This window comes from Hippichthys cyanospilos, chromosome 1 (assembly GCF_059441005.1).
Source record: "Hippichthys cyanospilos isolate Australia breed blue-spotted pipefish chromosome 1, RoL_Hcya_1.0, whole genome shotgun sequence".
NCBI lineage: Eukaryota > Metazoa > Chordata > Actinopteri > Syngnathiformes > Syngnathidae > Hippichthys > Hippichthys cyanospilos.
The window spans coordinates 4,185,660-4,211,586 of NC_142369.1; the positions used below are offsets into that span (position 1 = coordinate 4,185,660).

The 25,927-nt window shown below is 41.1% G+C and overlaps 3 protein-coding genes across 3 annotated transcripts; 2 read left to right on the forward strand and 1 right to left on the reverse strand.

Moving 5' to 3' along the window:
• The first annotated feature begins 1,095 nt into the window (after positions 1–1,095).
• LOC148428669 (uncharacterized) lies at positions 1,096–2,251 on the forward strand. Its single transcript, XM_088422488.1, has 4 exons — positions 1,096–1,389; positions 1,480–1,544; positions 1,623–1,806; positions 2,147–2,251. The coding sequence occupies exons 1-4, from the start codon at positions 1,096–1,098 to the stop codon at positions 2,249–2,251; spliced, it is 648 nt and encodes a 215-aa protein (XP_088278614.1).
• A 74-nt stretch (positions 2,252–2,325) lies between these two features.
• Positions 2,326–9,767, forward strand: LOC148428670 (uncharacterized). Its single transcript, XM_088422558.1, has 7 exons — positions 2,326–2,419; positions 2,870–2,995; positions 7,631–7,870; positions 7,922–8,127; positions 8,220–8,284; positions 8,534–8,679; positions 8,761–9,767. The coding sequence occupies exons 1-7, from the start codon at positions 2,326–2,328 to the stop codon at positions 8,844–8,846; spliced, it is 963 nt and encodes a 320-aa protein (XP_088278684.1). The 3' UTR covers positions 8,847–9,767.
• Positions 9,768–14,240: 4,473 nt separating this feature from the next.
• On the reverse strand, positions 14,241–24,692 carry il13ra1 (interleukin 13 receptor, alpha 1). Its single transcript, XM_088421018.1, has 10 exons — positions 24,497–24,692; positions 19,645–19,772; positions 18,998–19,160; positions 18,766–18,865; positions 17,854–18,020; positions 17,662–17,792; positions 17,456–17,597; positions 16,475–16,571; positions 16,323–16,407; positions 14,241–16,247 (listed from the first exon to the last, which is right to left on the reverse strand). The coding sequence occupies exons 1-10, from the start codon at positions 24,591–24,593 to the stop codon at positions 16,146–16,148; spliced, it is 1,212 nt and encodes a 403-aa protein (XP_088277144.1). The 5' UTR covers positions 24,594–24,692; the 3' UTR covers positions 14,241–16,145.
• Between the last annotated feature and the right edge of the window lie 1,235 nt (positions 24,693–25,927).

Genomic DNA, 25,927 nt, shown 5'->3' on the forward strand with positions numbered 1-25,927 from the left:
ACGACAACAGCCGCTGTGACAACTGTTGAAACGACAACAGAAGCAATGACACTTGATCAAACGACAACAGCAGCCATGATCTCTGTTGAAAATACAGCAGCAGCCATGATGCCTGTTGAAACGACAACAGCAGTCACAACATCTGTTATAACGACAACAGCAGTCACGGCACCTGTTGAAACGACAACAGCAGCCACCATACCTGCTGAAACCACAACAGCAGCCACGAAACCTGTTGAAACCACAACAGCAGCCACGACGCCTGTTGAAACGACACCAGCCGCCATGACGCCTGTTGAAACGACATTAGCAGCCACGACACCTGTTGAAACGACAACAGCAGTCACGACACCTGTTGAAACAACAACAGCAGTCACGACCACTATTGAAACGACAACAGCAGCCACCATACCTGCTGAAACCACAACAGCAGCCACGAAACCTGTTGAAATGACAACAGCAGCCACGACACCTGTTGAAACGACAACAGCCGCCATGACGCCTGTTGAAACGACATTAGCAGCCACGACACCTGTTGAAACGACAACAGCAGTCACGACACCTGTTGAAACGACAACAGCAGTCACGACCACTATTGAAACGACAACAGCAGTCACGACAACTATTGAAACGACAACAGCAGCCACCGCACTTCCTGAAACAACAACAGCAGCGACAACAACTGCCAAAACGACAACAGAAGCAATGACATTCGCTGAAACAACACCAGCCACAACACCTATTGAAACGACAACAGACACTACGACACTTGCTGAAATGACAACATCAGTCACTACACCTGCCGAGGCAACAACAGCTGTGGCGACAACAGCGGGTCCTGCTGAATCAACACCAGCAGATACAACAGCAGTGACATCTGCTGAAACAACAATCATGGCTACAACAAAAACAGTGACACCAGCTGCTGAAACAACAATCATGGCACCTGCTGAAACAACAGTTGCCACAAACACAGCAGTGACATCTGCTAAAACACAAATAATGACTACAGTAAAAGCGGTGACGATGCATGATGACACAACAACAGTTGCTACAACATTACCAATAACAGCACCTCTTGAAACAGAAGGATTCATGACACAAGCAGAAACTACAATTTCCACAGCAGCAGTGACGCCTGTTGAAACAACAATTGCGACAAGAAAAGACTTGACCACAACTGAAGTCACAACAGCTGCAGAAACAACAACTGCTGCCACAAAAACGATCGCAGCGAACGCAGAAACAACGAGGGCTGTCACAACAGCAACAGTTGCTACAAAAACCAAACGAATTACTTTCAGATCTCTTCAAAGCACATTCACGAGTGATTTGCAGGATTCAACATCCCCAGCTTTCCAAAACAGAGCAGCCATGATCAGGGAGCAAGTAAGTAATGTTAAAAAAAAAAAAATGCAACACAATGCAACAAAACAACAGTATGATCAATTTAACTCACCTATTATTTTCCAACAACAGCTTACAGTCAAATTTTTGGACGAATTTCCTTCCTCTTTCCTGATTCTGATCATCATCGCATTCAGGTACTTTTCTATCACTATTTTTTCTGACAGGTGAATCATATCGATTTACAAATAACTTTGTGGATTTATTTTCTGCAGGAGTGGCTCAGTGATCAATATCATGGATGCTGATTTCAAAGCAGCATCAGCGCCAAGCAACACCCAAATTGCGGACGTCTTGGCCCAAGCAGCTACAACCGTCTCTGGATTTGACATCGAAACAGCCTCCATCACTGTTGATTCAACAGCCACAGATGCATCAACGACACAATCAGTTGCAATGGCAACCTCTGCTCTGACGGAAAAAACTGCAGCAACAACCCCTAGTGAGGCAACAACTGTAGCCACAACTACTGAATCAGAAACAACCCGAGAAACAACGGCTCCAATAACAACAGCAGGGTTGACATCCATAGCAATTAGTGAAAAAGCTACATCTGCTGCAGCATCAACTGGCACAACAATCGCTGAAACAACAGCTGTAGCCACAACTGGAGAATCTGAGCCCACAGTTCAGAAAACAACAGAAACATCTGTTTCAGCAACAATAGCGATGCTATCAACTTCTGCCAGTACAACGGAAAAAACTGCAACAACTAGTGAAACTGCTACATCTGCTGCAGCATCAACTGGCTCATCAATCGTTGAAACAACAGCTGCAGCCACAACTGCAGGATCTGAGACCACAGTTCAGACAACAGCAGAAACATCTGCTGCAGCAACAATAGCAATGCTATCAACCTCTGCCAGTGTAACGGAAAAAACTGCAGCAACAACCCCTGGTGAAACTACAACTGTAGCAATGACTACTGAATCAGAGACAACCATAGAAACAACAGCTCCGATAACAACAGCGGAGTTGACGTCTATAGCAATTAGTGAAACTGCTACATCTGGTGCAGTAGGTCCAATAACAACAGCGGGGTTGACATCCATAGCAATTAGTGAAACAGCTACATCTGCTGCAACATCAACTGGCACATCAAACGTTGAAACAACAGCTGCAGCCACAACTGCAGGATCTGAGACCACAGTTCAGACAACAGCAGGAACATCTGCTGCAGCAACAATAGCAATGCTATCAACCCCTGCCAGTGCAACGGAAAAAACTGCAGCAACAACCCCTGGTGAAGCGACAACTGTAGACACAACTACTGAATCAGAGACAACCATAGAAACAACAGCTCCCATAACAACAGCGGGGTTGACATCCATAGCAATTAGTGAAACTGCTACATCTGCTGCAGTAGGTCCAATAACAACAGCGGGGTTGACATCCATAGCAATTAGTGAAACTGCTACATCTGCTGCAACATCAACTGGCACATCAAACATTGAAACAACAGCTGTAGCCACAACTGGAGAATCTGAGCCCACAGTTCAGACAACAGCAGAAACATCTGTTTCAGCAACAAAAGCGATGCTATCAACCCCTGCCAGTGCAACGGAAAAAACTGCAGCAACAACCCCTGGTGAAGCGACAACTGTAGACACAACTACTGAATCAGAGACAACCATAGAAACAACAGCTCCCATAACAACAGCGGGGTTGACATCCATAGCAATTAGTGAAACTGCTACATCTGCTGCAGCATCATCTGGCACAACAATCGTTGAAACAACAGCTGCAGCCACAACTGCAGGATCTGAGACCACAGTTCAGACAACAGTAGGAACATCTGCTGCAGCAACAATAGCAATGCTATCAACTTCTGCCAGTGCAACGGAAAAAACTGCAGCAACAACCCCTGGTGAAGCGACAACTGTAGACACAACTACTGAATCAGAGACAACCATAGAAACAACAGCTCCCATAACAACAGCGGAGTTGACATCCATAGCAATTAGTGAAACTGCTACATCTGCTGCAGCATCAACTGGCACAACAATCGTTGAAACAACAGCTGCAGCCACAACTGGAGAATCTGAGCCCACAGTTCAGACAACAGCAGAAACATCTGTTTCAGCAACAATAGCGATGCTATCAACCCCTGCCAGTGCAACGGAAAAAACTGCAGCAACAACCCCTGGTGAAGCGACAACTGTAGACACAACTACTGAATCAGAGACAACCATAGAAACAACAGCTCCCATAACAACAGCGGGGTTGACATCCATAGCAATTAGTGAAACTGCTACATCTGCTGCAGCATCATCTGGCACAACAATCGTTGAAACAACAGCTGCAGCCACAACTGCAGGATCTGAGACCACAGTTCAGACAACAGTAGGAACATCTGCTGCAGCAACAATAGCAATGCTATCAACTTCTGCCAGTGCAACGGAAAAAACTGCAGCAACAACCCCTGGTGAAGCGACAACTGTAGACACAACTACTGAATCAGAGACAACCATAGAAACAACAGTTCCCATAACAACAGCGGAGTTGACATCCATAGCAATTAGTGAAACTGCTACATCTGCTGCAGCATCAACTGGCACAACAATCGTTGAAACAACAGCTGCAGCCACAACTGGAGAATCTGAGCCCACAGTTCAGACAACAGCAGAAACATCTGTTTCAGCAACAATAGCGATGCTATCAACCCCTGCCAGTGCAACGGAAAAAACTGCAGCAACAACCCCTGGTGAAGCGACAACTGTAGACACAACTACTGAATCAGAGACAACCATAGAAACAACAGCTCCCATAACAACAGCGGGGTTGACATCCATAGCAATTAGTGAAACTGCTACATCTGCTGCAGCATCATCTGGCACAACAATCGTTGAAACAACAGCTGCAGCCACAACTGCAGGATCTGAGACCACAGTTCAGACAACAGTAGGAACATCTGCTGCAGCAACAATAGCAATGCTATCAACTTCTGCCAGTGCAACGGAAAAAACTGCAGCAACAACCCCTGGTGAAGCGACAACTGTAGACACAACTACTGAATCAGAGACAACCATAGAAACAACAGCTCCCATAACAACAGCGGAGTTGACATCCATAGCAATTAGTGAAACTGCTACATCTGCTGCAGCATCAACTGGCACAACAATCGTTGAAACAACAGCTGCAGCCACAACTGGAGAATCTGAGCCCACAGTTCAGACAACAGCAGAAACATCTGTTTCGGCAACAATAGCGATGCTATCAACCCCTGCCAGTGCAACGGAAAAAACTGCAGCAACAACCCCTGGTGAAGCGACAACTGTAGACACAACTACTGAATCAGAGACAACCATAGAAACAACAGCTCCCATAACAACAGCGGGGTTGACATCCATAGCAATTAGTGAAACTGCTACATTTGCTGCAGCATCAACTGGCACAACAATCGTTGAAACAACAGCTGCAGCCACAACTGGAGAATCTGAGACCACAGTTCAGACAACAGTAGGAACATCTGCTGCAGCAACAATAGCAATGCTATCAACTTCTGCCAGTGCAACGGAAAAAACTGCAGCAACAACCCCTGGTGAAGCGACAACTGTAGACACAACTACTGAATCAGAGACAACCATAGAAACAACAGCTCCCATAACAACAGCGGAGTTGACATCCATAGCAATTAGTGAAACTGCTACATCTGCTGCAGCATCAACTGGCACAACAATCGTTGAAACAACAGCTGCAGCCACAACTGGAGAATCTGAGCCCACAGTTCAGACAACAGCAGAAACATCTGTTTCGGCAACAATAGCGATGCTATCAACCCCTGCCAGTGCAACGGAAAAAACTGCAGCAACAACCCCTGGTGAAGCGACAACTGTAGACACAACTACTGAATCAGAGACAACCATAGAAACAACAGCTCCCATAACAACAGCGGGGTTGACATCCATAGCAATTAGTGAAACTGCTACATCTGCTGCAGCATCATCTGGCACAACAATCGTTGAAACAACAGCTGCAGCCACAACTGCAGGATCTGAGACCACAGTTCAGACAACAGTAGGAACATCTGCTGTAGCAACAATAGCAATGCTATCAACTTCTGCCAGTGCAACGGAAAAAACTGCAGCAACAACCCCTGGTGAAGCGACAACTGTAGACACAACTACTGAATCAGAGACAACCATAGAAACAACAGCTCCCATAACAACAGCGGAGTTGACGTCTATAGCAATTAGTGAAACTGCTACATCTGCTGCAACATCAACTGGCACATCAAACGTTGAAACATCAGCTATAGCCACAACTGGAGAATCTGAGCCCACAGTTCAGACAACAGCAGAAACATCTGTTTCAGCAACAATAGCGATGCTATCAACCCCTGCCAGTGCAACGGAAAAAACTGCAGCAACAACCCCTGGTGAAGCGACAACTGTAGACACAACTACTGAATCAGAGACAACCATAGAAACAACAGCTCCCATAACAACAGCGGGGTTGACATCCATAGCAATTAGTGAAACTGCTACATTTGCTGCAGCATCAACTGGCACAACAATCGTTGAAACAACAGCTGCAGCCACAACTGCAGGATCTGAGACCACAGTTCAGACAACAGTAGGAACGTCTGCTGCAGCAACAATAGCAATGTTATCAACCTCTGCCAGTGCAACGGAAAAAACTGTAGCAACAACCCCTGGTGAAGCGACAACTGTAGCCACAACTACTGAATCAGAGACAACCACAGAAACAACAGCTCCAATAACAACAGCGGAGTTGACGTCTATAGCAATTAGTGAAACTGCTACATCTGCTGCAGTAGCTCCAATAACAACAGTGGGGTTGACATCCATCGCAATGAGTGAAAAGGCTACATCTGCTGCAGCATCCACTGGCACAACAATCGCTTCAGAATCCGAGCCCACAGTTCAGACAACAGTAGAAACATCTACTCCAGCAAAAATAGTGATGCTATCAAGCACAACCAGTGCAACAGAAAAATCTGCAGCAACAACACCTGGTGAAGCAACAACTGTACAAACATTAGCTCCCACAACAACAGTAGTGTTGATGACATCTGCAACGACCAGTGAAACACTCACACCAACTGGGGTGACCACTACTGAAACAACAACTATAGCCACAATTCCAAAAACTGAGATAACTCAAGAAACATCAGCTCCCACAGCAACAACAGTAGTCGCTGGAGCAACAAGTGCAGTGGCAACCACTGCTCAGGGAACAACTTTAATGACACCCCCTACTGAAACTACAGTTCGAACAAAATTTACAGACTCTAAAACAACAGTTCAGACAACTATGGAAACACCTTTCTCAACTTCAGTAGTGTCAACATCTGTACTACCAACTGCAACTGCCGTGACAAGCCCTGGTGAAGCAACGGCTGCGGCAACAACTGCTGAATCAGAAACAACTGTTGAAAGATCAGTCCTCACAACAACAGCTGCACTCACGACATCTGCTGCAACAGGGGCAGAAACGGTGGAAGCAATTGCTGAAACAAATGCAGAAACAGCTGGGACAACTATGGAAACTTCTGTTTCATCTGTGCCGACAAGTGGAGCAACATCAAAACCTGTTACAGAAATGATTACAGTGACAACCTCTGACGAAACAACTGTGCTCACAATAGATATGACATCAACTCCCAGAACAACTGTATCAACATCACGTGCCGCAACAACAGCAGTACCAGGAGCAACCGAACCTGCATCACCTGCTCTGACAACTACTCTTGTTGGGGCCATGACTACACAATCGGCAACACCTGTTGAAACAAGTGCATCAGAGGTGTCAACTGCGATACCTTCTCAGACAAATGCACAAACATCAATCTCTACAACAACAGCACAACTTGTGTCCGGAGCAACAAGTGAAACAGCAACATCTGCTCTTCCTGTGGAGTCAGCAACAACAACTGCACAACCGTTCACTGCAAAAACTGAGATGGCTGTGTTGACAACTTCCTCAGCAACAGGCACAATGAGGACACCCATTTCGACAGCAAAATCAACAGCAGAGTTTGCATCCGTCACATCATCGACTGTAGCGGCGACACTTGATCTGACAACTAAGGCAAAAAACTCTTCTGAAACAACTGTGCAATCCGGACAAACAATTTCAAATTCTGTGACAAATGCTGCGACGGAAGATGCTTCCACAAATTCTGCGGCAGGAAATTCTGCAACAAATGCTGTGACAGAAAACCCGGCCACAAATTCTGCGACAGGAAATTCTGCGACAGATGCTGCGACAGAAAATTCTGCGACAAAGGCGGCGACACAAACGAAATCCGTCACGGGAAACGCGACAAATGCTGCGACAAAAAATGCCGCGACAACTTCTGTGACAGGAAATTCTGCGACAAACGCGGGAACGCGTAATCAAACAAAATCCGCCACGGGAAACGCAGCGACGAGTGCTGCGACAAAAAATGGCGCGACAATTTCTGTGACAGGAAATTCTGCGACAAATGCAGCAACACGTAATCAAACAAAAGGAAACGCAGTCACAAACTCTGTGACAAATGCGACAGGAAATGCCGCCACAAAGGCGGCCACAGGAATTGCGGCGACAAACGCGCCAGGAGTAACGCAAGTCGCAACCACGACAACAGTCGCCGCTGTTACCATAGCAACCAGACGAGTTTCTTTCCGATCTCTTCAAAGCACGTTTACAAACGACCTGCTGAATCAGTCGTCGCCTGAATTTTGGTTTCGATCAAACGTGATCAAAAGTCAGGTAAGAAAAAACAAATCTTAGAAATATGTTTCTTAAGTCACAGCTGTATTGCTATGATAATTAAAGCATGCTTTTTTTTGTCTTTTTCACAGCTTCAACCTTTATTCCAACGAGCATTTCCTAATGTCTTCAGGAACCTGATCATCATTGGCTACAGGTGCTCATACATCTTTAGGATTATTATTGTAACTCATTTACCCCCCCCCCCCCAAAAAAAAAAAGATTGATGGGGTAGGGGCAAATTAGTTAAGATTTTAATGGGTCTTTGCATGTTAATGGTTGCCAACCCGTTTTAGGAGGTAGTATGATTTCAGCTTGGCATTAAATCTTCAGTCTTTATCGTTTTGAGAAGGGGAAAAGTGTTTTTTGTCTCACGGTTTATTTATTTGGTCCATTTCACGGGTAGATCCGGCTCGGTCATCAACGACATGGACTTGCAGTTCACCAATAGGGCGCCCAACAACACGGCCATCGTCACGGTCCTGAGGGACGCCGCCTCTGTCGTAAGAGGCTTCGACATCGAGCAAAGCTCCATCACCATCGAAGGAATTGGTACTTAGCTTTGTCGGTTTAAACATAACTCAAACAGAATTCCATTTGGTTCCATTTTAAACTTTTTTTTCTTGATTGCAGTTTCTGGCGGAACGAGCCACAAGATCAACCTGCTCACCGCCTTCTGTCTGACGGCGCTTTCGTGGATCCTGTCCACGCAGCAATAAGCACCGCCGCTCATTTATTTACATCAAGACTGCAACCAGTTTTATTTATTTTCTTTCCATCAATGACTGAGTAACAATTTCCTCCTTTTTTTGTCTTCACAAGCAAGTTGAATTTCACCCCGTTTACATAACCCGACGAGCAATGCAGTTATATATCTTGGCAAAATTCAGGGTGTTGGTTGGTGGGCTCGGGAACAAACACGCACGCACATGTTGATCGCATCAACACCACCGAAAAGTATTTATTCCTATTAAATTGTCTAATACAGCATACAACAAACCAATTGTCTAAACAGCACTCCGGGTCCGCTAAGCAGAATGACAAAATGTCCTCTCTTCTGGAGGAGAAAATGGAGAAAATGGAGTGTGCCCTATGTAGTGTAGTTTCTTGTCCTCTGTCGTCCCGTTTTGGTTTAAGAGTCCAACATCCACTATTAACTCTTTCAGCGCCAAGCGTTATCGGAAAAATCATCCCGCTGATCACATCTTTCGTAGCTATCACGAGCAATGCTCCCATCAAATGGTCACACTTCATTACTACAGTGCTCAATTTTAAATTTATGAGGAGCACCGGCCACGAGTGTCATCGCTCCATTCATAAAGGAAAAAAAGAACATAGTCACTGGCAGACAAGTATTTCACGTGACGAGAGTTCTTGTCGCTAGCAAGGAAAGAGTTAAGGACGTGCTAGCACTCCCGGCAGTGGACATTTAGGCACAAGTCTGCCAGATGTCCACTGCAAAGACCCTGCCGCCTGAAAAGATTCATCAGCAATCGCTAAAAAAAAACAAAAAAAAAAACACACATCTTCCCCTTGAACTTGCAGCTTGATTTATTTAATTCTAACTCAGGGTTTCAAAGCAGATATGCACTTTTACAGGAATTTTTGGTGTTATTAAATTCTCATATTAATATATTCTATTTAAGATACAACAACTGTGGTTATTATTTATCAATTCAGGAAAATGCAATGTATATAATGTATGCATTTAATGGAGTGAGATCCAATTAAAAAATTGAGTTTTCAAAGTTGGTGTGACGTTTTTTTTAATTGTGTGTGATAACAATAGAAGCGGAGCTACAGGTTGGCTTGTGGTAGCTAAGACCAGATGTCACTCTGTCGCCGCCCTTAAGGCCAGGGGTTTAGCCAGAACATATTCTCTGAGGTGGACAGGGACGGAATGCACAGTCAGGGGTTCATGAACCATAAATTAGACTTGACTACATGAAAATTTAAATGGAAGGGATCGAGTAGTCAAGGATTCTGTATACAAGTAATCGTGATTAAAAAAAAAAAATCACAGATCAAAAGGGAAAGTGTTTAAACATGAGACTAAGAAGCTGAAATTTCACCCAGATGGTGCCAGCATGTAAAAGTTCAACATGACCACATACTTATCACACAAGCAGGTGTGTGCCATTCCTTGGCTAAAATACTGCGAGAATAATGTTAAAAAATCTGGCTCCAAAAAAGTGAAAAAAGGCACTAGGAGATGAAATTTCACAAAGTTGGTGACACAATGTCAAAGTTCAATATACCGTAGCATGACAGCTTAGTTATCACACTACCAGGAGTATGCCATCGCTTGGCTAAAATATTGTCAGAATGATGTGGAAGAACTTGACCCAAAATGGTCCAAATCTGCACTCGGGAGCTGAAATTGAACCCAGATGGTGACGATGTGTCAAAGTTCAACAAGGCGCAACCACTTTGTTAACACACTACCAGGAGTGGGCCACCTCTTGACTAAAATACTGATGTGGAAGAAAAATGACCCAAATATGGTCAAAATACTACACACGGGTTAAAGAAAAAAAAGTACGGTATATATGATCTGAACTTGAACAGATTCTGTTTTGCTTTCACTGGTATGATTAAGAAAGATGGATACATGCGAGGCCCACCACTCACTGAGGTGTTGTGTCACTCTGGACACACCACTAAAAAAAATTCTGGCTACGCCCCTGGTTTACAGTATGCATCTGATATGAAAAGCACACCCAATGACATTTTCTGCAATAACATTAGACAATAGATGTGGACACTTGTTGTTATTAACGCCAGTAGAGCAGGTTTGGCGGAATCATAGCGGAAGGCAGGGTCCCTTTGTTAGTGCCTTTAAGTGCTACTTTGTTTGTTTTTTTGCTTTTGAACTGCAGATACAAAAATGAAAGCAACACAAAAGCCGCTTTTCTTCATCACAGCCGCATGAGATGAACACACAATAACGGCACTCCTCCACATGCGAGGTGATGCTTGACGTCCACAGAAAGTAAGCAGAGAAAATAGAAATGCATCGCTCAATGCAAACAAACTATTATTAGAATGTCTCCACTCTCTAGGACAGAGGTGCCAAACTCATTTTTATGGTGACACACATTGTAGTTCTACTGTCAACGAGCCGGAATGACCGCGAAGTCATAGAAATATTAAATTTTAAAAGAAGAGAAGAGAGGGAAGGAAGGAAGGAAGGAAGGAAGGAAGGAAGGAAGGAAGGAAGGAAGGAAGGAAGGAAGGAAGGAAGGAGAGAAAAGGAAGGAAGATACGTGAAGGAAGGAGAGAAAAGAGAAGAAGGAAGGAGAGCAAAGGAGATAGAAATGGCAGGGATATGAAGGAAGGAAGGAAGGAAGGAAGGAAGGAAGGAAGGAAGGAAGGAAGGAAGGAAGGAAGGAAGGAAGGAAGGAAGCAGTAAAGGGAGGAAGGAGAGAAATAGGAAAGAATGTGAAGGACGGAAAGAAAGAAAGAAAGAAAGAAAGAAAGAAAGAAAGAAAGAAAGAAAGAAAGAAAGAAAGAAAGAAAGAAAGAAAGAAAGAAAGAAAGAAAAAGGAGAAGGAAGGATGGACTCCTTACCAATCCCTTTTTTCTCCTTTTCTCTCCTTCCTTCCTTCCTTTTCTCTTTTTACTCATTTAAACATCCCCAAAGTTCAAAACTTCGTCGATTTGACACACAAAAAATGAATAATAGTGATTGTTAATTATAGTAACTCGCATGTGTTTCACAGGTCGTCAAGCTTCACCAAATATCAACCATTTTGACCATAATTCAAACATTGAATTCACATCTTTTGCTGTCTGGGAATACACAAACGCTTAATAAAATAAAAGCTATATTGAAAAAAAAAATCCATGAAGAGGCGGTGAAAAGTGACCCACAATATAGCAAGGGACTATTCTACACTACAGTATGTAACTACTGCCACTAGAGGGCGTGACTGAGTAATAGGAGAAAGAGAAAGAGAGAGAGAGAGAGAGAGAGAGAGCAATAATGTCTTCTGTCAGTCAATGTTCACTCACCTTTTCAAATAAATGGAAAATTGGGGAGTCCTCGCTTGCCAGCAGCCATTCTCTGCCAATGTTTGACCTGAGGGTACCAGATTTTTTTTTAAATCTTCATTTAACAATGTGAAAAATACAAAAATGACAACTATTTGTTCTCATCAATTGTAAACTGTTTCTGCCAAATCAAAGGGAACCTTGTCAGAAAAAAACAAAAAATGTATGAGATGTCTATATGCAACAATCGAAAAAGGCAAAAACTAAATGACATCATAAAATCAGAAAATGTTCAACATAATGCAAGGGCCGCTTGGGGTTGTTTTCATTTTTTAAATAACTTATTTGGGATGTGATTGTGACTGCAGCATTGATAAACTTTTTTTTATGATTCGTACAGTATTAAGGTAGAAATTCGCCTCACTGGTTGGTGTAAATTGAACCTCGCTGTGATAGAAAGTTACTACGTATAAAAGTAATCTTTTCGAAAACATCTTCAATATGAAAAAAACGATGTTTTGAAGCCCCTCAATAAAGATATGATTTGAGACTCTACTCGAATTTTCATTGAAACCCTTCATGAGTTGATGTCGGTCAATGCAATTCGTGGTTAGTAAAAAGTAGCACACGATAATAAAAACCTGTTATTCTAAATTCCAATTGTCATTGAAGCATACTTACACTTGAGCGTGCTGTGCGATTGGTAGAAAAGAAAATGCCGAAAGGGGTCATAAACCTGCTTGGCCGCCATCTTGGTAAGGGCAATATTTCAGTCAAAGGGAATGCAAGTACATTAAAATGAATCAAATCTGCTCGTTTCTCAAACGGTTTTTACCGTTGTTGTTGTTTTTTTAAACAACGTTTTAAGACATGAAAGAGAAATTGTCAGCGAGTCCAATATCGCGAATAAGAGTAATGACTAGCATAAATGGTCATTATTTCCAATTGAAAACAATAGAATGACTAATACCCGGATGACGCAAATCTCGCCTGTCTCCTGAACAAATGGTCGGCGACACAATTCTGGCTCCTAATTGTTTTCTTCTGTATCGTTCGTGCAAATTTGAATAAACGTTATCTGTGTGTTCTCAAATTAAATACCCTCAATACGAGGCACAAGAAATCGGCGTAAACGCGAGCTAGCTAGCTAGCTAGCGACATTTTTTGGGTGGGTAAAGACTAAAGATGTGTCCCAATATACCCAGAAATATTACTTAAGGTCGAAATTTTGAAAAAAGAGACAAGGGGGATTCCACCGTACATTATTTCTACAAAAATAACCGCGGAAAACGTATTTCTAAACAGTTTGAATGCATTTATGTGTGAGTAGAACCAGACCTGAGTGACGTGTACGCACGTGTATGACGTCACAAAATGGCGGAAACAAGTCAATTGTCATTACCTTCGCCGCTCTTATTTCAGCAACCAGACAAGTGGTCGGCGATTCTTCAATCGTAACCTGTGCATTTCAGTTATAGATGTGTTTTTTTACAATTAACATTTTTATAACACTCTGTTTGAAATTCTTAAATGCTATGTTTTTGAATTTTGAAGTAATTTATATGGAGACAAGGTGCAAAAAATGTTTTTGTAAAAGAAATCGCCGTTTTAGCAAACAAATGTATACATTGTTTTGAAATCAACAAAACAATGTATTTTCAAGATTTTTGGCAGCAATTTTCTTATTAAAGTTAACTTTAATATTTAATTTTAATTCTATTTTTAAACTCTTGATTGGTCTTGACATTGATCTAAACAGTTTTTTGATGTAATCAAGAGGTATTTTTTTCCCCATTCTTCAGACAATACTTTCCACAAATCATCTTTGTGCTTAATTTCTGATTGAAAGGTTTGACTGAATTAGCTGCTTTGTTGCCATTCCCTTAAGCGCAGCTCCATCTATTGGATGCATTACACAACTCCAGCCACTACTGTAGCTTCTATTCCATGCGCTTTATATTTCAGTGTACCTTGTAGTGCGAAAAATACGGTAAGTATCAATTTGGGATATTTTAAATCAATTCTGAATCGTGGTGAAAGAGAATCCCAATTCTCATATGAATCTTTTTTTTTTTTGTTTGAACACCCATAGGAAATATGTTTTCAAAATGTACTTTTCCACAAAGTTTCCTTTATTGTTCTGAACTTCCACAGCAATGTATCACATAGTGTGTATTGACGGAGCGGAACAACAGTGTTATTACAACGAGGAATGTGTCTCAGCTGATTGATTTCAGTTTTCCAAATACTGTATATATAAAATATATATACCTACTATTTGTTTGTGCGGACCCGTCAATGAAACTCTTCTTAGTCCGTCCCTGACCAGCAGGCTTCGCAAGTCAAACACACTGCCGCTATGTTGCTCGGACATTTAATATGTAATTTTTGCGTTGCAAGATCCTGTTTTTGTTTTAATCTGGATTCAATTATGTGGGTCTGTTTACACGGTCATAAACAGGAAGAGTTTAAACAACAGATGACCTTCTTTTCCAATTTAAGGAGTTTTCAAATAATATTAAAAAAAAATAGTACCATGTGCAAAGGCTGAGTTCATAGTGAAGGAGTTGGATCAGCAATTTTTTTGTTGTTGATGAAAGAGAACAATTGATGGGCTAAAAAGTCATTCCCATCATCTGGTGCTCACATGGCCAACAAAGGGTCTCGAGTAGGGGGTCCAAAATGGTCATTTTTGTCCTGTAGCTATATTTGGATCCCTGCTATACGACCACCAAGCATCAATTTCTGTGTTCCATATACAAAGGCAAACTACGTGTTTGTGTGCACATGCAGCAATATCATTTCATTGTAGACAACCGAAACTTTCCTGAGGTGGAAAATAATCAAAGTGCAAATTGAACACACACAGAAACAGAATCCCTGCAGATCCCTTGCATGCATGTGTGTGTGTGTGCGTGTGCTTTGAGTTTTCTACCGCCATAGTGAGGACATTTTGGAGAAGTGAGGACATTTAGGCCAGCCCTCACTTGCTCAGACAACTTTTAGAGAACAGGTGTCAAAGTCAAGGCCCATGGGCTAGATCCGGCCCACCCCGGGCCAGGTCAGCAACAAGATATGATACATATTTTAAAAAAATGAATTTTTGTTAGCAGTACATATCAAACAATATCTTTTAAAACCACGGTGGTTTCTTGGCAAATAAGGCACACAGCCTCGCACTGGACTTCAGTAAAAAAGTAGTTCCATTCTAGTATCCATTCTTTCAGTCGACTTTTCTGTGACATTGCTGCAGATGCTTTCTGATCTGACCAATAGGAGCAGAGCGATAATTGAAACTGGCTCGCTCTCATTTTTCCGTAATACTCTGCAAAATCAAGTCATTGCGCCTACTGCGCCACCTGGTGTTGAAATGCTCGCCAAGTCAAAAGGAAATGAATAAAATCCATTCATCCATCTGTTTTTTAGAGCCACTTTTTCTCACAAGGGTTGCAGGCTTGCTGGTGCCTATCCCAGATGACTTCGGGAAAGCCCGAACTGGTTGCCAGCCAATCGCAGGGCACGCAAACAACCATTCATACACCCAATAATAACCTACGGACAATTAAGTATGTCCATGAATACAATCATTCACATCAAACCTTAATTTTGTTCCACCCTAGACGATCCGAATTAAAAAAAAAACAAACAAACAAACAATGGCCCACCTCTATTTTAGCGTACTATAGCTTTAAATTGTGTTGAGATGAAAGTAGAGAAAGGGTGAGGCGATCATTTCTCAGAGTTCAGTTTGGGTTAGGGGCTAGGAAATGCATTCCGTCAAGGGATGTCCTCATAAGTACAAACATTCGTGTGTGTGTGTGCGTGTACATGTAAACCATCGTAGGAGCTTTAGTTTCTCCTCCCGCAGCAGTTACACGTGATCGCTGCCATAAAATCCACTCGCAGTCCTGAGCACAGTGACAAACAGGGCGCGCTTCTCGGGCCTGACTGGCACTAAGTAGTCTTTGCGCTCGATAAGGTCCGTTCCCTTTTTTTTGTCCTATATGGGACATTTGAGCTGCTCATCAGCTTGGGAGCGCCTCCTGGGGGTTGAAGGCTTCATGAGCTGGCACGATTTTGCAGGCTTGTATGGTTTCTGGCACTGGTATGTAAAAATTTGTGGCATTCTGAAAATAAACAAAGAAATAAGAGTCACTGCTTTGGTCTATCAGAGACAAATAGAGTCAAAGGTTTGGATTTACTTTAATTTCCATGCTTTCACCCATCATCATGTCTTTCAATATTGCCGAAGGATCCGGTATGACGGGGAGGAGAAGGGCGCCGTGCCTACGACGACATCGTCATTAGACACGCTTTCGAAAGAGTGGTCTCGGCACATTTTTGCGCGGCCTACCTTCTGATGCAATAGCAAGCCAGAAGGACGCCCGTGGACACCACCACGGTGACGCCGATGGCCACTGCTGTCAGCGATACCTGGGCTTCGTTATCTCCTGTGGCAGAAAAGACCATTCGAATCATTCATCTCTACTTGAAGCAGATTTTATATATATATATATATATATATATATATATATATATATATATATATATATATATATATATATATATATATATATATATAGAGAGAGAGAGAGAGAGAGAGAGGTGCTCCTGTGTTAATGTTCTGAATTTATATTTACTATTATTTATTGATTTAGATGTTTTTTTTTAAATCAAAAAGTTCAGTTGGTCTAAAATGTTTTATAGTTTAAATAAGGATTTATATTGTTTAAATTCATGCACTTTAATTTTTTTTTCTGTTTCGGACTTACCTGTAAACTGTATAACCCCTGTAAAAAGTAGTTAACGTTGGTTGAGAGTTTATTTTCATTAATAGTTTTCTTGTGTTGATATTAAAAAGGACAGAATTTTATTGATGATAATATTAATTTTAGAGATAAACACATTTTATAGATAATGATCATCAGCTTGAGACATCATAACCTCTTAATTTTTAGAAATATTCCCGTGTATGAACAAGGATGGACTCGTACGTTGGTTCAGTCCCCTCACTTCTTTTTTAGGAAATAATAACAAGCTGAGCTAACACGAGCTGCGGTTAGCTGCAACAGGCTGCTAACCGACGAGTGACGTGCGCCCTCTCGCTTGTCACACGACGGAAATTATCGTAAGAAAGAATACATCCGCTGTAAAAATGCACAAATCTCGGCTCATGCGGCTGACAGATCAATTTTCCTCAAATGGTGTTAAATAAACAAATACGTCCTAATTTCTAGGTTACCGTTTACGGGCCGCACCCATACTTTTGGCCTTGGAAAAAAAAAGATGCGTCTTATATTTGGGGAATTACGGTAACTGAGAAGCACTGTCTTACCGTGAGCTACAAGTGCACCAAAGTCACTTCGTACTTGTCTGCAGTAGTGCCCGCTGGTGGTCCGGGAACGAAAGGCGTAACGGCAACGTTTATCGTAGGTAATCTGCATGGTCTTTCCTTGCGGAATGAAGATCTCGCATTTCTAGGAGAAAACGCCCATTTAGCGTGCTTTTTGTTCCTTCATTTTTACTCTGGAAGGAACTTACTTCGGGTTGATCGCATTTGCTATAGCACAACTCGTAGGTCCACCTGCAGGTCTTGGACAACTCCGGAGGGGTCCAGCTCAGGTTTAGCAAGTCACCTTCCACACGAACATGAAGTTTCGGGGGCTCAATCACTGAGGAAAGAAGCGCGCGTGTTCAGAACCTTTCAGCCCGCCGACCGAAAGCCGGACGCACCTTCGTGAGCTTGGAAGGTCCTCATGGAAGTGTTGCTTTGCAAGCGCATGCAGACATCTTGGTTGACAAAGGTCCAGCTCAGGTTACAGCCGTCCCGCTCCCCAGTGCGACGAGGTCGCTTACACTCCTTTAAACTTCGTCTGGTTTCCTCAGATGTGCCACAAACTCTAGTGGGAGAAAAAAATACGTCATGTCACTTCAATACCTCTTCAATGTTCTCAATTTTTCAATTTTTTTTCTAATGGTGCCTTCTTTTTAACATTAACAAAAGAAAAAAAAAAGCATATAAATCAACTTACAATGATACCTCAACTTACGAATGCCTCTTGTTATGAAAAATTCAACTACGAAATGCCTCGGTGGAAAAATATTATCTCTAGTAACGAGCGAAAATTCAAGATGCGAAACATAAAATTGACATTAGCTATGACTGTACATATTCGCATAAATACACATATGTAACATACCACTTTGGGTGTCGCATTTGACATTCACATTGTGAGCACGTCGTTAGCACTTTGGCACTGACATCACACAGGTAACACTTCGCATGACCCCAAACTAAACTTAAAGTAAACTTACATGCTCAAAAAATAAATATTATTGCTCCTGTGATCCTATGATTCCTGGATCACTGGAAATGTAAAATTAAAACCCACTAGCACCATCTCAAGGCGAACAAGTGAACTGCATTCATTTTGTCAAATCTTACAATTAATATGATATTTTTGTTTAATTATTCTGTTCATAAATGTATATGTCACAGAATAAATACAAAACCATGTAAAAATCTATCGTTATAATTGAACAAATACAGTGAAAGGGTGTGTGACGCGACCCGACAGTCAAGCGCACGTGACCCAAATATTAATCGTTCATGTCATGTTTATGTGCTGAATGACTTTTGCTCACCGGTAAGAGAGCGTCAGGTGAACAGAGGGGTCATGCGGGATCCACGAACAATCCAACTTCTCCGGTCGGAGAAAACATTTGAAGTCCCTCACCAGCTCAGCTGTCGAGTCAAAAAAGCAATCGAAACGTTTCTAACTCCCACATGGTCTCTAACAATAACAGCGCCATCTGGTGTTGCGGATGTGCAATTAAACTTCCGCGGTTTTTCGAGGTTCGGTTTAGCGTCTTGTACCTGGAGGTCTCGGGGTGCTGATGACGATGAAAGCGGGGGCGCTCTCCAAACTGTCATTTCCACAGTTGCGCAAGTGCTCCGTTCGGACCGCCAACTTCCATCCAGAGGAGCCGGCTTCATCGGTGAGGAGCGTCTTTGTAAAGTTTGTCCTCTCCGTCCAAATCTGACATGAGAAATGTCCCCATAAACCAGGGGTGTCAAACTTATTTTTATCGTGGGCCACATTGTAGTTATAGTTTCTGTCAGGGGGCCAGAATAAATCTAAAAATAGTCTAAAAAAGCATCCTTAACAGTCATTGCTTAAATTTTGACGTACCCCTGAATTTCTCTAAAATCCTGAAAATTTAGGACTTAAAAATAGAAAAACGTGTCTAATGAACGCCTTTTTTGCTTGTTTACACCCTTATCTAGGTTTGAAATCAGAGGCCAGTAAAAACTGTTCAAAAGATAGATCTGGAACAGACTTTTTTTTTTAAGACAATCTGCAAGTTTAGCTAGAAACTTGACATCAAATCAGCATTTGGCGGGCCACATAAAATGATGTGGCGGGCCGGTTCTGGCCCCTGGGCCTTGAGTTTGACACCAGTGCCATAAACCATCGTCACATAGAAGACATCGCGCGGCGGAAACACGTTTTCGCGGCTTACATTGTCCGGCTCGAATCTGTACTGGATGTCGCAGCCGTCCGGCAGCCCGCCGGGCCTCCGCCAACGTACGTTCACCGTAAACGGGTCCAGCCACTGGTACGAGAGCTCCGTCGGTGGAGGGAGGCGACCTTTTGGCCCGGAGCAATAAAAACAGGAAGTTGTTATCAAGCAATAAAGCGGCAGCTGCGAGCAAATGGACTCCAGCTGGCCGACCGTCAGCAAAGTCGCAGATGATGAACAAGTCGGAAGGATTTTGTGTTGCTCATTTTCCCGCTCGGGAACCCTCCCTCCTGACCAATCAGAGGGAACGTTTCCGAACCCAAGACGTGCCGTGAAAACAATACGATGACGCAGGAGCGAGGGATAAAATTAAACCAAAGATAAAAAAAGTGAGTAATCCAATAAGGCAGCACGCAACAGAAACAAGTTAACTCATTCAGTGCCGTGGACGAAAATTACCAACTTTTAAAATAGTAATGACAATAATGAGTAACAAAATTCTGGTCAAATATGTTTTTTTTTTATGGAGAGGAGCCAATGTAAGCCAATTGAGTACTGTAGTGATGACTGTGACCATTGGATGGCAGTGTTTCCACAATTATAACATATTATCTACATGCAAGTGAAACTGAAGAATGGAAGTCAATCTTTCCTATGGCAGCACTCATATTTACATAGACATAGCAGACAATATTTTTTGGCCTTGAAAGGTGAGTGAAAATGCTAAACATAATGGCCCAGTAGAGGTTGCCTTTTCCGATAACGCTTTTTTTGATAACGCTTGGCACTCAAAGAGTGAATGTTACACAAACGCAGATTGTTGAATCTTATTATTTTGCTTAGAAATGTCGGTGAGTATATGCAACGTCAGATTAAAAGAACGTTTTCGCTTGAGAGGCGCTGTGTATCGTTAGCTAATCATGTTTTATTTTGTCTGGTTTTACACACTGTCAGCCCGTCACCGACAGACGCCCGTTTTGCCGACCGACCGACAAATGACAGTAATGCGAAAGAAAAACACAAAAACAAACGGCGAATTAAAAATGTCGGAAGTGCAATTTCCATCCGTTGTTGTAATTGTCGGGATTGACATTTCGTCAGATGTCCGTCAACTCGCCACACCCGTGTTTGCTTATTTAATTATAATTCATTTGATTGACATCATTATCTGCTATATCGCCGCAGCTTTACAGGTCAAACTGCAATCAGCCTGCAGTCAGTGCGACGTAGCTCACTTTACAGCACCACCAAGCAGTGGACGAATATGTTCAGTTGAGTGAAGAAACTGGGTTGCTTCAATTCAATGTTCATCATTAACAGCAGTAACTCAGCTGATTTTACCAGGGATTTATTTGTAGTTGCTCCCTTTCTTTGTCCTGGTTTCACAAACCAAAACTCATACTGTACACAATCTCACTGACCAAAAATTGAAAGTAATGTTTCGTAATGTTTAATGTTTGTCTTTTCAAATCAGGAACAAATTATTTGGCAAATGAAGAGGCAGTGAAAATTTGCTGCTTTTCCACTCTAATAATATGTATCTTTAAACCAAGAGCGCCATCTAGGGCAAAAAAAAAATGTTTTTTTTTTTTAACAGCATATGTTAATATTTACATTTACATTTAGAAAATGTCTGCAGTTGAGACACAGTCACATGCAGCATTTTGCAGTGGCACTCCCTTTTCAGTTGCTTCATCTGAGTATTTAAAAAATGAAGATGATTACAACTTTCGAAGCGGCTTGGTAATCATTTCAATGATAACTTTACTTCCAAGAAATGCAGGCGTGTTCTTCTGAAAATTTACACTTTTAATGCTTATTTCAGTTCTGAAATGAAACTTATTGACTGTACATTTAAGTATTGTCAAAAACATATTTTAAATCATTCAGCTACTTAAGTTTTTTGATGTTATTTCCCATGTATTTTGCTAAAGGAGGATCTAAAAATGGCTGGGAGTAGATAATCGATTAATTTGGGTCATAAGTACTAAAATAATCAACTATTTAAGTGAAATAAAAATTAGGTAATAAAAAACTGCGGTATTTTAGGTTGAAAAGTAATTCATTAGCTGATTTATTAGTAGTACCCATTTTCAGGCACTCCTTTAACCAAACTTGAAACCTGGACCCTTAAAATAAACGTTAAAAACTATGTCTATAAGTGTTTTGGGTTTGCAATATGTCGATTTTGTTCGTTCGATGTATCGGTTCAGACAACAAAAAACAGGAAATACATATTTAAATGAGTGCAAACGAAGGAAACTAGTACTTAACTAATCAACTATATAAGCATTTAACCCTCCTATTTTTTTCGGTGACATTTTTTGGACTATGCAAATTTTTTAGTGTTTCACTGAAGATAAAATATTGAAAAACAAACAAAAAAAAAAAAACTACAAAGCTGAAATTTCTGTTGGAATGTGAAAAGAGGGCAAAATTCAAAAGGGCACCAAGATCTAGTCTCAGAAAAAGATACCCTGGAACGTGAGTTTTGTCCCATTGACGGCAATTATAAATAACCATTTTCCATATAGTGTAAACGTGTTGTTTTGTCATGCATTTCTCATGATTATTGTACGAATCCCGTCAATGGGCCTTCGACTATCAAAAAATTCAAGACTCAAAAAATGAACTTGATGCATTGAAACGTTTAACACGCCACAGCGTGGTTAGTGAAATTTTGTTTGTGCTATCGTTTGAAAATATACGTGTTTGACCGTTGGCGCCGGTGTGCGCTTCTGCGTCTGTGTTTGTTTTTCCAAAGGTCCGCATCCGTGTTAGTTTTGCATATGCAAATGAGGGTGACCTGCGAGTCTTGTTTCCGGGCGAAATATTTTGAAGTTGGCCGCGTAAGTGGGCCGCATTGTCGGCAAAAGTGATGCTTGAGAGCGTGTCTGCTGTTTCTTCTCCCCTCACTTTGGCTCTTTTAGAAGACGACGGGAGGACAGGGCTGATAAAAATAAATAAATAAACCGCCTAGTGATTGTTGTGTCAGAATCAACGATTATTGGTACGTCCGCTTCACAGTTAAACGGACCCGAGTTTGACCCGTGTGGTGTTTGCATGTTCTCCCCGAGCCTGCATGGGTTCTCTCCGGGCACTCCGACTTCCTCCCACACTCCAAAACTTACACGGCAAGTGTATTGGTGTGATTAGGTACGTGAATGTTTTTTTTGTCTCTGCGTGTCCTGCGATTAGCTGGTAACCAGTTCCGGGTGTCCCCGGCCTACTGCCCAAAGCCAGCTGGGATAGGCACCAGCAAGCCTGTGACCCTTGCGAGAATAAGCGGATGGATGGATGGATGGATGGCTGATGATGAAAATTATTGAATGCTGATGTTTTCAGCTCATACACTAGTCCATAGGGCTTAGAAAAACTTTATTTTCAAATGTTCAAACTGTATTATTTATATATAGATAGATAGATAGATAGATAGATAGATAGATAGATAGATAGATAGATAGATAGATAGATATAAAAATTAAAAAAAAATATATACACACACAAACACACACACACAACATAGTTAGCTTTGCTATTAGCATACTTCTGCCATTATTGTAGATAGATAGATAGAAAAATTTAAAAAAAATAATATACACACACACAAACACACACACATACAACATAGTTAGCTTTGCTATTAGCATACTTCTGCCATTATTGTCCAGAAAGGCAATAATGGCATATTTTGAGTGGGTGAAAGTAAAAAAAAATATTCCTAAGTGCCTTTGCAATGACACCTCAAAAGAAGAGCCATTTTTTGTCCAAACATGGTGATGTGTCATGTTGAGTGATAAACTGCCCTTGTCAAAAGGGCATGCACTGGGCATGCATAAACAAATTCTCTCGCGATGACTTATTGACATATTCAGTGCTCTAACTAGGTAATATTTTGTTTTTATATAAATACGCACAACATCGGTAGTTTTGCTATTAGCAAAATTATACTTTTACTGACCATAAAGGGGCTATGTAATTTTGTTGTTTTTTATTTATTTAGATATGTATAGATAGGTCTGCTGCCACCGAATATTTTGAGCAGCGCCTTTGTTATGACGCCTCAAAAGCAGTGACATTTTTTGGGGAAGAAAAATAAAATGTATACTATGTCTTTCACAAGCCCCAAAGGGTTAAGTAAAATTAAAAACAAGTAAAATGACTTAATGTATTAAAAAAGGAAGTCATTTATTATTTTAGGTCAAACTAATTAATTACTAAAGTAATTAATGAATTGCTTAGTACAAGCCATTTTTGCTATATTAGCCTTTAGCTATATTAGAAATATATATATATATATATATATATATATATATATATATATATATATATATATATATATATATATATATATAATTTTAATAATAACTGGATGTCTGGAGACTTAAGAAACGTAAAAACGACGTCTTTGGAATTAAAAGAGTTAAGCATTTGCCGCTGTCCGCAAAAATGTCGCTGGCGAGCCGCAAATGGTCCCCGGGCTTTAATTTGGACACCACTGTTCCACAATATTTTGATCATCTTCGTTTTGTAGTTCTGTTAAGCCTTCGATGTGGATAAAAAAAAAAAAAATCCTGGAACCGTGTTTGGACCAGGAAATACATATTTCCAAGAATAATAATAACAATAGTCAGTAGAACTACAGCACATTTGGCGATCACACGCATCAAATCTTTTTTTTCCGTTTTATAAAAGTGAGTCAACGAGCTTGTGAGCGATTTTGTTGTATACGGCAAAGTGCGTACTATGACGTCACTTCGCACTTTGGTACCCGCTGCGCCGCTTTCTTTTCAAGGTAACCCAGAACAAGTGAAGATCGCGCCGGACTTTCGCAATCGTATCAATCTCTTACCTGCTTCGCAGATGAGCTGAAACGGAAGCAGCAAGTGGAAGAAAACAATCCAAAGCGAGCACATTCTCTCGCTGACGTTTGCGACAGTTTTGCGCATTTTCGTCAGCTTTGAGTCAGCCGGGGACAATCGGAGGAAAGCATGCGGACAAAGCGCAGGACCAAAGTGGGGAAAATGCGCGTTTAGCTGCCGTCTGTTCCAAAGTGAGTGTCGGGAAGAAGTGGGAGGGGAGTGCGTGGAAAAGTCACGCCTTGTATGTCCTGCCCCGCCTGCGCTTTCCCAACACGCAATCGCCGCCCACGCTAAATCTGCTTCCTTGGCTTCCACTCAACATTTACGAGTAATATCCTCTGTGCGCGGCAAGAAGCAATATTTAACAAAATTAAAAATAAAATAAACACTCACACATACAGACACAGTTGAGGTCACACACTTAAAAGCGTACTTTAAAGCAGTGCTTCTCAAATGGGGGTACAGTACAAAAACGCCGTAAAAATAATGATGGATTTACTTGTTTCAGGGAAAGATAAGTTCATAAAACACATTTTATGTTCAGTCGGTTGTTCAAATATTGTTTGATATTATATATATTATATTATATTGAATATTATTGTAAACAGACAGATTCTCCCTCGTACTAGAATGGTTCGAGCCAACTGGTCACGCGCTCGTTACCTGTCAAGTTCATGACTTATTTTTGTGAACACATCTCTGTTTTGCCAAAAGAGGACGCTTTAAATTGAATATTTTTCCGTCCAACAAATAACTCATTTTTAGAACATGTCTGACACATCATGTTAATGATTTTTTTTTTATATTATTATAATACTATTAATATTATAGTATTGATTAAAAATCAAGTTGGTGATTTCTAACACTTTATGTTGGTTATTTTTTTGTGGACAAGTAACTATATTTTTTGAACATGTCTGACACATCATGTTAATGATTTTTTTATATTATTATAATTATAATACTATTAATATTATAGTATTGATTAAAAATCAAGTTGGTGATTTCTAACACTTTATGTTGATTATTTTTTGTGGACAAGTAACTATATTTTTTGAACAGGTCTGACACGTCATGTTAATTATTTTTTGCGGAGAAATATTGATTAAAAATCACATTAAAAACACTTTATGTTGATTATTTTTTGTGGACAAATAACTACATTTTTTCAACAGGTCTGACACGTTATGTTAATTATTTTTTCATGGAGAAATATTGATTAAAAATCAAGTTAGTGATTTATTTTTGTGAACAGATCTCTACCGTAACCCCAAAAGAGGACGCTGTATAATTAATAATTTTCTTTGGACAAATATTTATTTATAATTATTTATTTTTGAGAACAGGCCTAACACTCTATGTTGATTATTTTTTTGTGGACAAAAAAACGATTTCTTTTTGAGAACAGGTCTTATAGATAT

Bases quoted from the DNA above. Each gene is read 5' to 3' on its own strand.
- LOC148428669 (XM_088422488.1), top strand. From the start codon at position 1,096: ATGACACAAGCAGAAACTACAATTTCCACAGCAGCAGTGACGCCTGTT. The intron at 1,545-1,622 runs GTACTTTTCTAT...TATTTTCTGCAG, and splicing joins CTGATCATCATCGCATTCAG to GAGTGGCTCAGTGATCAATA. The intron at 1,807-2,146 runs GCAACCTCTGCT...CATCTGCTGCAG, and splicing joins CGACACAATCAGTTGCAATG to CATCAACTGGCTCATCAATC.
- LOC148428670 (XM_088422558.1), top strand. From the start codon at position 2,326: ATGACTACTGAATCAGAGACAACCATAGAAACAACAGCTCCGATAACA. The intron at 2,996-7,630 runs GTGAAGCGACAA...ATTCTGCGACAG, and splicing joins AACTGCAGCAACAACCCCTG to ATGCTGCGACAGAAAATTCT. The intron at 8,285-8,533 runs GTGCTCATACAT...TTTCACGGGTAG, and splicing joins CTGATCATCATTGGCTACAG to ATCCGGCTCGGTCATCAACG.
- il13ra1 (XM_088421018.1), bottom strand. From the start codon at position 24,593: ATGCGCAAAACTGTCGCAAACGTCAGCGAGAGAATGTGCTCGCTTTGG. The intron at 19,161-19,644 runs GTAAGCCGCGAA...TTCTCATGTCAG, and splicing joins ACAGATTCGAGCCGGACAAT to ATTTGGACGGAGAGGACAAA. The intron at 16,248-16,322 runs GTAAATCCAAAC...GTTTATTTTCAG, and splicing joins GTGAAAGCATGGAAATTAAA to AATGCCACAAATTTTTACAT.